The sequence below is a fragment of the Lutjanus erythropterus genome, chromosome 1, assembly GCF_056507025.1.
Source record: "Lutjanus erythropterus isolate fLutEry1 chromosome 1, fLutEry1.hap2, whole genome shotgun sequence".
Lineage (NCBI taxonomy): Eukaryota > Metazoa > Chordata > Actinopteri > Lutjaniformes > Lutjanidae > Lutjanus > Lutjanus erythropterus.
Window position 1 is genome coordinate 804,408 of NC_139317.1, and position 13,486 is coordinate 817,893.

Below are 13,486 nucleotides of genomic sequence, written 5' to 3' on the forward strand. Positions count from 1 at the left end.
CACACACACACGCACACACACACACACACACACGCTCTTCTGTTTGGTTGCTGATGAAAGGATCCAGGAGCAACGTGACGTGATGAAGTCTCTACAGGAGTCTCCAACAGTGTCGGGAAAAGATGTGTCCACAGCTAATGATTATTTTCTACATAGTTAATTAATCGATTTTATTTGATTTAATTAATCGATTATTTTATCAATTCAATTAACTAGAACATTAATATTCATTTGTTATTGATGCTAAAATTGATTTAAAAGCCAGATATTAACATTAAAAATGATTCAGATCTCAGATATCAGGGTTAAAAAAGGTTAGGAAGCCAAATATCAACACAACAAATCATGAAGAATCATCATCAGTTTCCACCTCAGTGTCTCAATCAGTGTGTCAAATTAAAGAGTCAAATAGTTAGACTGTTTCCATGGAAACAGACAAACTTCCTCCTGACTGACTGGTCTGTTTTTTTTTAAGTAAAGTTGTGATGCTTCAGTCTCACCTTCTGTGATCCAGAGGACGCACTGCGTTTGATGGACGAGCGTTTGAGCGAGCCATTGGTCCCTCTTCTCCCTCTGCTGTCCATGGTGTCCACCATCAGCTGTCCTCCACCGACATCCTCTGTCTCTGGTCTCCTCTGTCCCGTCCTCCCGCTCGTCCCCGTCCTCCTGCTGTCCAGTCCTCAGTGCAGTGGTGCGTTCAGGCGTCTGTGGGTGGGATGTGGCAGGCGGAGACCACTGTCCCCTCTCTCTCCATCTGTAATCAGGATTAGTGGACGATGCTGAGGACGGAGGGACGGACAGAGGGATGGAGGCTTTAATGGCTGCAGATTTAATAAATGGTGATTGAAGGTAAATCTACTTTAGTACGAATCAGCAGCAAAACCTTTCAAACACACAGCGCAGACAGAGACGGAGACACAGACAGACAGAGAGAGACAGACAGGTACAGATTTAAAATGAAAACTCAACAAAGTCTCTGGAACTACTTTCTCTGTGGTAGAAAGAAAATAGTTCCTAAATGAAACTGTTCACAACAAATCTGTGGATTATCTTCAGTAACCAGCTCATGATTTCTGGAGAGAAACACAGATTATAATTAAAATGTATATTTTGTCTCCACAACTTGGGTGACATAATCCCATCATACTGTAGAGAAGACAGACAACTTTATGGTCAGTGTCTCCAAAAATCTGAATCTCACACCGAAACTATCATGATGGATAAACAGCACTGCAGGGAAGAGGAGACAGATGGACTTTTGATTTTGGTGGAACTGTCCCTTTAAAAGGAATGGAGTGAGTGAAGCAGTTAAGAACCCAGATATCAGTGCTAAAAAGGATTAACACTTCTGTTTTCCTTTGACAATGGAAGAACCTCTGGATAATGTTGACGTGTTTCTGTCCTGATGAACGCAGTTCGTCCATGAAGGAGTGTGAATATCGTCCCGCAGGATCCAGCAGTCGACCTTCCTGTTTTATTCATGCAAAGACTTGACTTCAGTTCATTTATACAATCTATCTTTTTGTTTCAGAGTCAAACTTCAAAACAGGATTCTGCACATGAGACCCTCTTTGTTCAGTTGTTAAATGTACAGTTTCAAAGTGACTGAAGATATAAGATGTTTTTATGGTTGATCTGTTAGCAGGTAACTCCATCAGTGTCATGGTTGTGGGGTTTTTGGTTTTGGTCTGGTCTGCTTTGTGTTTCTTTTTCTCTGTCTCCCCTTCCCCCTCCCTTTTTCCTTCCAGGGCAGTGTGTGTGGCAGCGGCGGCGGTCATTGGCTGGCTCAGCGTAATGAGACGCACCTGGCCCTCATCATCTCGTTCCCCCTGCTATATGAGCTCGGCCCAGTCACCACTCCGGTGCCGGACTGTTCAGTCGCAGTCGGTAATGTTGTGCTCACCAGTCTCTAGTTCCCCAGTGGATTTATTGTGCTTTTTCGTGGCTCTAACCTTCAGTGTGCCTCCCGACTGTGTGTGCAGCTCTCGTGTTCCCGAACCGACGCCAGCTCAGTTACCTCCCAGCCAGCTCTGCTGCTCCAGCCTGCCGACCGCGGCCAGTACCTGCCCTCGCCTTCGGTTGTTTTTTGTCCCGTGTGAAAGAATAAACTTTTTGAAAACCCTGTCCAAGATCTCAGTCTATGCATCCGGGGTCCAGGCCTTTGCCCAGAACTTATCAGTCAGTGTCTGTTCATGTTAAAGTCTTTATGTCAGATTTTTATGTATGGGATCTGTGATTTAAATCCAAATACATTAGTTTTTCTCTTCAAGACTGATTCATGCGATGGAAGATTTCATAATGCGTCCAGAGAATTCATTGTATACACGGTTCAGATTTTACTGGAGGGTTCCCTCCTGTACTGTTGAGACTGACAGGAGGCAACATTCACACACAATGATTCATGAGAAAGAACAGAGGAGCAAATCAGCACAGCAAATTATCCTTATAAAAAAAAAGAACAATAAGCAAATTTTATCTGAATGAGTTTAAAATGACTGTCCTGAAGATGCCTGAACAGCCACAACAAAGTGTATCTAACTCATGTTTGAAAACTTGTCTTAGACTGACAAATGATTTTTCTACACTCACATTATTAAAAGGAAATATTAAATAAGATATAAACCATAGAATGAAGATGATTTTGATGATGATTTTGAAAAGTCCACTCTTGGTCGATGCTGCATGACAGTCCAGTGTGTGTGTGTGTGTGTGTGTGTGTTCTCAGAGGAGCTGTTAATGGACACACTGATATTTAAATGAGACAGATGGACAGTGCAGAGGACAGCCTTGTTCTTCCACCTGGATGACGTCACCTGGACATTATCTCAGCTCAACTGGACTCAATTATATTTTGCAGGTGCAATTAATAAAATGACCTGTGAGGAAACATATCTGATGTTTTCAGTTAAATTTGTATTTGCATCTGCTGCCTCTCTTCTGACTTACATTTCACTGCTGCATCTTTCCCCAGCCAGCATTTTTTATTTATTTATTTTATTCTATTTATTTATTTATTTTATATAAGAACAGATCTACTTTCAGACACACAAAAACATTTTGTTCAAGCTTTATTCATTGTTTTTCATGTGTGTATATATATATATATATATATATGTGTGTGTGTGTCACCTGACTTGTTCAGATGATTCGGGCTCCTAACAGCTCAAACGTGACGTTGTTTTGTTATTTTTTGCATTTAAACTGGTAAAAATTTGTTTTGACCAGCAGTCAAATTAGAGCTGATGTTTCATGCAAAAATGGGCGGGGCATGGAGCAAAGTACCTGGATGGGCTGTTCTGATCTATAGCCAGCAGATGGCTAACAACATGCTAACAACATGCTAACAACATGCTAACAAAAACAACAGCTGTTTTTAACAGAGAAAAATGGATCAGTGATCAGAGAAGACGTTCAGGTTTGGATTTATCACGATAGATTTATTTTACAAACAGACACAGTAGTTCACGGCTGGATTACAGAGTTTCTGAACTGGACATGAACACACCAGAGACCACGTTACCACAGCAACACTAACAGTAAGATTAGACACATTAGAAGTGTCCTTCAGGGACAGAACGTCTTCAGGCTGCAGCTGTCCAGAGACATTTAGTCTGTTGATGTTCCATCGATCTGAGGAGGTTCATCACATCGTCATTTTACTTTTTATCAAAACGTTGTCAGGGACGTGTCATGACAACAAACACGGTATAAAGCTCGTACACCAACCAGACCAGACTGGACCGGACTGGACTGGACTAGACTGGACCGGACTGGACCGGACTGACCCCATCAGTTCATTCTTCTGTCATTAATGAACCTTCAGTTTCTCTTCTTCTATGACCAGACAAGTGCAGGCTGCAGCCAATCACACGCTGACCTCCAGCAGCCACTGCTCTCCCTGATCACATGACTCCACCGCTCAGATGTTGGTGGTGGAGTGCGTGCTGGAGAAGGTCTCCAGGCGGAAGCGGACCACCTTGCTGCTGGGCGGCGGTGGGTACAGGAAGCGGCAGGTGAAGACCTGGCGGCAGGCCTTACGGAAGTTCTCGGACAGGAAGGCGTAGAGGACGGGGTTGACGCATGAGTTTCCATAAGACAGGATGTGGGAGATGATGCGGAAGACGAAGGAGGCGTCGTTCAGGGGGAAGGTGCCGAACTCCACCCACATGGCGATGATGTGGTGCGGCATCCAGCAGATGGTGAAGGCGGTGACGACCAGGAGGACCGTCTGCGTCGTCTGCAGGAGGACAACAGAGGGGACACGTCAGAATACTCCCAAACACTGCCTGGATACTACAAAAATACTTCAAATACATTCCCCAAACATATACTCTAAAAGTACTACGTACGTATGTATTAAGTATGTATTAATTCATCGTTCAGCTCCCATCAGGACTTTTAGAAGTGACCTGAAACTGTCTCAGTTCTCTGACGTGAAAAACTCATCTTCTTCTTCTGTTATTACAATAAAACAAAGTTTTTAAAAGTTTTTACGTTTTCATGTTGGTTCAGGTTTCCACTGATGGAAACTAAAGAGGATCAGAGTTTTCATGTGAGGATGACGTCCACACTGAGTGACCTTTAACTCCACATCATTAAACAGAAATAAAAACAATAAAAACCCACAAACTCACACAGATCAGATCATAAATATGAAAGGAAACATAATAAAATAACTCAAAAAGAGGAGAAAAAATTGTCCGAAGAATAATAATAAAATAATTAACGAGGAACTGTGACTCTTCTGTGTGTTTGGACAGTTCGGTGTCGTCTTCACTGTGACTCATCTCTAAACTTTCACAGCTGCACAACTTTTATTTATACAGTCTGATTTATATGAGAGTGACTGTAAAGAGACTCTTCTCCTACAAACAAACTCCACTCAGCTCTCAAACCTCTCAAATCCTCCAACAGCTCTCCTCAAAACAAAAGTGTCCTCGTCTTATAAAAATGTCCTCATGTCTCTAAAATGTCTTAACTTTCAAATGCTTTTTCCTCCAAATACAGTAGATCTGGAAAAAGTCTCCAAAAAAGACCCTAACACTTTACAAAACTGTCCCCAGTTTGGAGACGGACAGACAGACAGGCGGGCGGATGGACGGACAGACGGACAGACAGACAGACAGACAGACAGACGGACAGACAGACAGGCGGGCGGACAGACAGATGGACAGATGGACAGACGGACAGACAGGTCCAGGGTTTAACTGGAGGTGGATGTGATGAGGAACAACTTGATAAACAGAAACGAGGAGGAGGACAGGAGGAGGACAGGAGTCTGTCCACTTCATATGAACAAACACAGAGACGCTCCTGTGAGCTGCGTTCACTGACCCTTAAACACTTCACATGTTCTAAAATAAAACCTTCCTGCAGCTCTTCAGTCTCTGAGCTCAAAAAAACAAAAAACATGCAAAAGACAGAACAAGATGAAAGTATGTCCTCAAACAGACGAGGTGAGTCTTGTCTTTAGAAAAACAAGCACACACACACACACACACGCACACACGCGCACACACACACACACGCGCACGCACGCACGCACGCACGCGCGCACACGCACACATGCACACACACACACACACACACACACACACACACACACACACACACGCGATAATTAAAGTGATAACAAATAAAGGTTAAATAAAGAGTGGAGTCTGTTGTCAGGTTTACACACTGACACAGTCAGTTGTGTTTATGACTCGTCCTCATGTTGAACTTTGCTCTCATGTGTTTGATGTGATTTAGCTGCTTAATAAAAAAAGTGTCATAAAGCGTCCTGATGATTTACTGTCTCTGCAGGGACAGATTATTACACACACGTCCTCATCAGAGGACACACTCTGTGTGTCTGCAGCAGATCATAAAACAACAAAAAACAAACACCACCACAGCTGCAACAACCAATCGATTATTAAATTCATCACCAACTATATGATTGATTAATTGGTTTGAATCATTTTTTATGAACAAAAAGTAGAATTTCATCTTTAATGTGAATATTTTCTGGTTTCTTTCCTCTCTGACAGGAAACTGAATATCTTTGAGTTGTGGACAAAATGAGACATTTGAGGACGTCATCATGGACTTTGATCAACATTTTCTGACATTTTCTACAGGGGTTCTCTGGAGAACCTCTCATAAGGGTTTCTGGTGGGTGGGTTCTACATGAAACCCTCAGAATAGGGATTCTAGATAAAACATTTGGGTTGTGAAAGGTTTCTTGGTAGAACCCTCTGGGTGGGTTCTAGATAAAACACTGTTCAGGGTGGAACATTACATCACAGAAGGGTTCTCTGTAGAACTTTTTTTGGGGCTTCTGGTGGGTGGGTTCTATGGGTGGGTTCTACATGAAAACCTTGGAATATAACAATGTTCTCAGCAGAACCCCCCAGGTTGAGTTAGCACTCTTAGAAGGAGAAAGGGGTCTGGACAGAACCCCCAGTGAGGGTTCTGGGTGGAACCATGACACCATAAAAGAGTTCTTGACATTTGTCACCATTTTCTGACATTTTATGAACCAAACAATTAATTGATTAAAAAATGATCAACAGATTTATTGATAATGAACATGTGGAACGTACAGACGTTCTCTCATGTTCTGACCTGACTGTGACTGGATCAGATAATTGATTAATTATTTTGTGATTAATTGCACAGCTCTAAACATCACTGTTTTAATTATAAAGTATCTGTAGATGTTAAAATGTGAACATAAAAGACGTCTGGTTGTTTGTCTCTGCAGGGACTGAACCTGAACGTCTCTTTGTCTCTTCCAGTCACTCTGAGGGAATCTCTTCTGTTCTCAGTTCCTTTATCTAAATATTTACCCAGCAGCCTTTGTTCCTGCTCCACTGACCCGCAGAGCAGCAGACGTTCTGCTGTAAACTGTCTGATCTAACTCATGTCTCACAGGACGTCTGGACACCGTCAGCTGTCAAACCACGGTGGCCCGTCTGACTCCGGCTCCGTCTCTCGGTAAGTCCTCTAATCTCACCTGCTGGTTCAGACCCGTCAGGGTTCTGATGGACATGAAGACCTCCAGCAGGACGAGACTCACCGTCTGTCCCTGAACTGTTCTCTCAGGAGACACTGAGGACAGACTGAAGACAATGTCCAACTTAGGAACACCTTAGAGAACCACTGTCAGTCCAGAAGACAGAACCTGTGATGGTCGTGCCCATGGCATCATATAAGGGTTCTAATCAGGTTCTTCCTGGAGGGCTGAGGTTCTACCCAGAACCATTTGCTTCAGAAGAGAGAAAGAGGAAGAAAAAGTTCTTCAAGGATTTTTGAAGCCCTTGAAGAACTCTTTTGTCAAGAATTCTTTGTATGAAAGGGTTCTCGATAGAACTCCCTGGGTGTGTAGAACCCCTTATAGGGGCTTCTGGTAGGTGGGTTCTACATGAAATCCTTGGAATATAAAAGGGTTCTTGGTGGAACTCCCTGACAGAAGAAGAACAGATCTGATGGACTAACTGTCACTCACAGTCACATTTTCATCATCATCATCAGTCATCATCATCTGACTGATGAGTGATGTCCATCATCATCATCAGGGCTGAGATGATGACTGATGATGATGATGATGATGATGATGATGACGACGACTGATGTTCTTCTTCATCATCAGGGCTGAGTGAAAGCTGACAGCTGATTGGCTGTGGAGGGTGTGGATGTTTCCTTCAGTAACTCGATCATCTGGACAATCAGACGGAAAATAAAACCCACTGAGAGTCAGAGTGACTCCACACCTTCATCATCATCATCATCATCATCATCATCAGTATGACAAAATAACTCATGTGAGCAGAACTACAAACAGACAGGAGACAGAAATCATCACTAAAATGTCCTGATGGACAAAAGAAACATGGGGGGGGTGGGATGAAGATGAAGAAGAGGAGTGTACCTTTCTTTTGGAGCGCTCAGACTTCTTGGACATGTTCTTCATCTTTTTATTAAGATGAAATAAAACCTGAAAGAAAAACAAACAGTTTAATGTTGATCGTCTTTTAACTTTTTGTCGACCTTCAGAAAAACTCTGATTCTCATCAAATTATTGATTGATTCAATTATTTTCTGTCCCTTTAATAATCAAATTCTTATTATAGTTTCAGTCAAATAATTTAGGATCCAAAAATAATTAATGTAAATAATTTTACTTGTAAAAATAAATAATAATAAAACTATTTTGTTTTTTATTTATGAATTTCTGACATTATTAAAATTAATCAATTAGTCAATAAACAATTATATAAGTAACATCAGCTAATAAATGTCACCATGATCAAGTTATAAGAAGTTTGGAAATAGTTTTCTGATGATCAAACACTGTTAAATCATACAGATCCACAGAACTGAAGAATCATCATCCTGGATTTCACTGTTTAAACTCAACTTTCACTCTGCTGCTCTTAAATCACCTCATGTTTTATTTTGAAAATCCGGCTGACAGTGGCTGTTATTATAAGAAAACATCACAGAGCTGTGACCCAGTTTAATCTGAATTTTTACAGTTCCTCTGTAGCTCTTTTATTTTGAAACTATCTGATCGGGGGCTGGTGTCCACATGGTTGTTTTTTTTTTGAGGACTTTGTCAGTGTCCTTTGGTCCGTCTGCTCACTCATTAATCTGTTTTACAGCTACAGCAGTGAAACTTTAGACTCGTCGGAGACAAACTGCTGCTCGCCTGGAGAGAAGACAAGAGGAGGCGGAGACAGAAAGCTGCAGTCGAGTCGGACAGTTTCCAGCAGCCTTGACAATATACAGGAAGTGACAGAAATATTTACATCCTGTTAGATCATCTGTAGGCTACCTGTAGTCTGCAGAACACGTTCAGATTACAGCTGAAATAAAACAGAAAGACCCTCCTACTGTCCATCATCCTCTGTTCTTCATGTTTGCCATGTAAAGCACTTTGTAACTTTTATATTATCATTATTGTTAACATGTTAAACCTTCACTGACCAGGTGACAGCCAGGTGTTTGTAGTCGGTCGAGAGCAGCTGCGGCACCTGGCTATAAAAACTGTGCTTACCTTGACCTCATGAAGTTACTGTCGCCAACATGTGCATGAAGTCAGAACAAGTCCAATCTAACCAGCATGCATAGTGCAGCAATTGATTCTACACAGGCCTGGACCATCACAGACCATCACAGACCATCACAGGCCTGGACCATCACGGACCATCACGGACCAACACGGACCATCACGGACCATCACAGGCCATCACGGACCATCACAGGCCTGGACCATCACGGACCATCACGGACCATCACGGACCATCACAGGCCTGGACCATCACGGACCATCACAGACCATCACAGGCCTGGACCATCACAGACCATCACGGACCATCACAGACCATGAGACTATAATCAGACTGTTAAATGTTTTTTGAATGAACCTTGGTGTAGCAGCAGATGATGAGCAGCAGCGGCAGCAGGTATCCGATCAGCAGGATGGTCACCTTGTAGACGTGTTTGGACGTGCTGGACCACTGCTCCCAGCAGAAGGTGCTGTTGGGGGCCTTGGGGTGGTTGGTGAGGACCTGGTGCTGGGCCACCGGCACCGAACACACCAGAGACAGCATCCAGATGACGCACACCCCGGCAAGGGCGTTCCTGCGGCTGCGGACACACGGAGCGTTCCTGGAGCGCACCACGGCGATGTAGCGGTCCACCGACATGGCGACCAGCGTGAAGATGCTGACCAGCATGCTGACGGAGGTGAAGAAGTGACCGAACCTGCATAGGAACGCTCCGAACACCCACTCCGGCAGCGAGTAGATTGTGGCGTGGAGCGGGACGCAGAACAGGAGGAAGCTGAGGTCGGCCACACTCAGGTTCAGGATGAAGATGTTGGTCGGGCTGCCGGAGGGCCTCCCGCCTCCACCGCCACCCAGCCCGCCAACTCCGCCTCCACCTCCGCACCTCACCCTCCCGATCACCACCATTACCAGAGAGTTCCCCACCACCCCGACCACGAAGATCAGCCCAAACAGCACCGGCACGACCACCGCCTCCGGCCCGGGCCCCGGCCCGCCATCCTCAGCGGGTTCAGTGCGGTTGGACAGACGGAGCTCCGCCCAATGGGAGGAGTCATTCCTCTGCAGCAGCATGTTGGAGCTCCGCTCAGCAGGGGGGCTGGAGGGTTAGATCAGAGGACAGACCAGGTCCATGATCCAGAGTCCAGACTCTAGAGACTGCTGGAGACACGACACATCCACAGAGACATGGTGCGCTGTTTCCTGTCAGAGGATTTCAAAACAAAAGCACTTCATTAATGTCAGATAGTTTCTGTTTTAAAGGCCCAAATGCACCGAAAGTGATATTTGAATGATTAGTATCTTTGACTTTTTTTTTACCTTTTTGTTTTTCACCACTTCTTGAGTCCAGATTTTTTCTTGATCCTTGCAGCTCTCTCCAAACAGGCGCTGCAGCTGCAGAGAAAATTTGATGCTCCAAAATCGAAACAGCCATTTCAAACAATAGATGCACTTCATACAAAACAGGACAGACACTTTCGAGGCTTCGTGATCAAATAAAGTCTTTATACCACGTAGACACTTGTGTCCAAAAATATGAGTGCATTTAGTGAAAACTGAGCTTTTATCGTGTCTTTTAGGTGCAGATAGTAAAATGGCTCTGATAGTGGGGAATCGACTCGTCACTCTGCTTCACCAATGACCCATCAGTATTTATCACATGACTCTAATTCATCAGAGCAGCTGATTTGTCTATGCACCGCCCTCCACACTGCACGCCAAAGCTGAAACTCTGTAAGGAATGTGAGGCTCAAAAAGTATGAACAGATTTAATATCATCAGTAAAACTGTCTCATGTTAATATGGCTGCTGTGTCTGCAGACAGACAGACCCTGATGTCTGTAGTCCTGATGTCCTTCAGAGGACGGGTGTGGACTCACCTGAAGGACGTCACAGACCTCCTGCTGGTTTCCTGCTGGTCAGTCTGTCAACGTCCTGCAGCAGCTCCGCTCCTCAGCTCCTCAATGATTGATTTATTGATTGTATCTGGAGGAGAACATGTTCAATATTAAACACGCGTCTGTTGTTCAGTCAGTTCGTCTGTAACCCCATCCAGGTGTCACAGTATTAAAGGGACAGTTCGGATTATTTGAAGTGTGGTTGTATGAGGTGTCAGTGGAGGAGGCTGAGCTGTGTCCTGTTCTGTTAGTTTGTGTTATAATATGTCTTCAGTGATTCTGAACTAACCCTTTAAAGAACAGAAGTCACACAACACAAACACACTAACAGGTGGAGGCAACAGACCAACAACTGACCAATGACAGAGAGAGAAAAGACTGAAGGAATCAAATGGAGGTAAAGTGCCTGAATAAAATTACCCCGACTCAGGGGGCAGTTATTACTCTCTTGCATTAAATTTAATATTATATTTTCATCATTACTGAAATATGTCAATTGTGTTACTGAGTTCACATACAAATACTTACTGTACTTCAGTAGAGTTGTCAGGTATCTGTCCTTTAGTATTTATTTTTCTGACAGTTGAACACAAATATCTGAACTTTCTCCTCCTCACATTTTCAAGACGGGCTTGTTTGAATGACTCCAAGGTGAATTATTGATTATTGTTATTTTGCATCATTGTGCGCCGCCTTCCAACATCAAGACTGATTCCAAAATAAATGGACGAAACGATAAGACACAGAAAAGACGATTCACTGGTGGATCCATTAGAGGACATCACACAGGACAGACGAGACGGAAACAACATTAAAGACTCAACAAGAAGTAACAAGGCAAAAATGATGCAACAAGACGAAAACAATGTAAAAGATGTAACAAAAAATAACAGGATGTAAATTATGCAATAAGACAAAAATTACATAATAAGACAAAAATGGCATAACCAAACGTAACTCGAAAAAACTAAGGCGTAGCAAGAAGTAACATGATGAAAACAACATCAGATGTAAATGATGTAACAAGACTAAAACAATTTTAAGACACAACAAGGTGTAACAAAACATAAGAAATGAACGTGACAAAGTTTAGAAAGTGTAACAAGACAAAAACAACATTTCTGAATGGACCTGGACATAAACAAGCTAATAAGATGATCAGAAATGATACAAACGTGATGATGAAAACGGTGCTGTTAAAGACGTAATGAGACGAAAACAACGTAACAATACAAAATATAAAAGACAAGATGAAAACGTAACTGAAGGTAACAAGAAGAAAATGATGTAAAAGCTGAGACAGACAGAGACGGAGACTCTGTGGTGGACAGTCAGTAGAAATGTCCTTCAGAGGACGACTTCTGACTTTTATACTCTGAGGACATTTCAGAGCCTGAACTTTTTCACTTTTACTGCAGTAAACAAGTTGAATCAGTACTTGTAATTTTACTCGAGTATCTGTACTTGCACTGCATTAAGAACTTCTCTGACTTGTCTATTTCAAGTACTCTGAGTTATTAAAGAAAAAGTTACAACAGCCCCCAGTCTCCCCTACTAATAACTGTGAACAGTTTAACCTGTGCGTGCTGATGACGTGTCAGAGATCAATAATGATGGTGATCAAGTTTTTACACCGACAGTTAACATGTTGTCCTGTTAATATAAATACTGCTGTCAATAATTATGCCAATAATAAACATCAAGGAATCCCCCGACCGGAATTGGGTCAATAGGACAGGTGAGGTCACAGGTGAGTTAATTCCACCGACACAGTCTGATAAACGATCGGAAATAGAATCACAGATAATCAATGAACTTTGATTGATTGATTTACTGTTTACAGTCTGAATCAATCAGGTCTGATCAGCACATTAACACGTCATCATGTCGTCTGATAACTGATCAATGAACCCGAGGAACGTCCACTAAGAGAACCCTCTGTTCTCAGAGTGAGGAGAAGAACATGGAACTTACTGTCCGATCGATCACTCACAGGAACAGAAGAAGAAAAACCCTGCAGAGAACCTGAGAGAACCTGAGAGAACCTGAGAGTCCGTCTGAAGTCGGTTCCAGTCCGCTCGGTGAACTGGGAGGACTGGAGGGTCTGGAGCGGAGATCCTGCAGCTCAGACTGGAGAAGAGGCGCGCTCCCGTCAGCCGAGTGCGCGCATTACACGCGCCCACACAGAGAACAGAGAACAGAACAGAAGCAATCAGTGACGTTGTTATTGACACGTTTATTAACTGTGGTTCATATTTTATTTTATTTGTTCTGATTAATATCAGTTATTATGAAAAGAAGAAAAAGAGAAAATAAATGTGCAAATATAAAGAAGAATAAATGAGTAAATAGAAAATGTGGAAATATGAAAAAAAAATAATAAAATCATGAATAAATATAAAGCATTTTTATTTATATCTTGTTATACATATATTTATTTTGCACATAAAAATATGTATGTATTTTTGTATAATGCAATGTATTTATTGTATCCCTTAATTTGTCTTCATTCTTTTCCCTGTTATTTTAGCATCA

At 42.7% G+C, this 13,486-nt stretch overlaps 2 protein-coding genes across 4 annotated transcripts in view; both read right to left on the bottom strand.

Annotated features, from left to right (window-relative positions):
• The window catches only part of LOC146332412 (transient receptor potential cation channel subfamily M member 1-like), a 37,359-nt gene extending 36,610 nt beyond the window's left edge, over window positions 1-749 (bottom strand). Inside the window, 1 exon segment of the mRNA XM_084723839.1 lies at window positions 501-749. Within this exon segment, the coding sequence (XP_084579965.1) occupies window positions 501-584 (84 nt within the window). The 5' untranslated portion in view covers window positions 585-749.
• Window positions 750-3,410: 2,661 nt separating this feature from the next.
• On the bottom strand, window positions 3,411-12,993 carry galr1b (galanin receptor 1b). 3 transcript variants are annotated; one of them, XM_084727607.1, is made up of 6 exons: window positions 12,926-12,993; window positions 10,934-11,039; window positions 10,374-10,448; window positions 9,414-10,256; window positions 7,916-7,981; window positions 3,411-4,237 (listed from the first exon to the last, which is right to left on the bottom strand). In XM_084727607.1, exons 4-6 carry the CDS (start codon window positions 10,125-10,127, stop codon window positions 3,920-3,922), a joined length of 1,098 nt encoding a protein of 365 aa, XP_084583733.1. In that variant the 5' UTR covers window positions 10,128-10,256; window positions 10,374-10,448; window positions 10,934-11,039; window positions 12,926-12,993; the 3' UTR covers window positions 3,411-3,919. The 3 variants fall into 3 exon arrangements, with proteins under 3 accessions (XP_084583733.1, XP_084584531.1, XP_084585346.1); XM_084728405.1 differs by having other exon boundaries at window positions 12,945-12,962; XM_084729220.1 differs by lacking the exons at window positions 10,934-11,039; window positions 12,926-12,993 and having other exon boundaries at window positions 10,374-10,640.
• Window positions 12,994-13,486: the final 493 nt, after the last annotated feature.

Coding starts and splice junctions, on each gene's coding strand:
- galr1b (XM_084727607.1), bottom strand. CDS start 10,127: ATGCTGCTGCAGAGGAATGACTCCTCCCATTGGGCGGAGCTCCGTCTG. Junction 7,982..9,413: donor TCATCTGCTGCTACACCAAG/GTTCATTCAAAA, acceptor TTTTTCTTTCAG/GTTTTATTTCATCTTAATAA. Junction 4,238..7,915: donor CTGAGCGCTCCAAAAGAAAG/GTACACTCCTCT, acceptor GTCCTCCTGCAG/ACGACGCAGACGGTCCTCCT.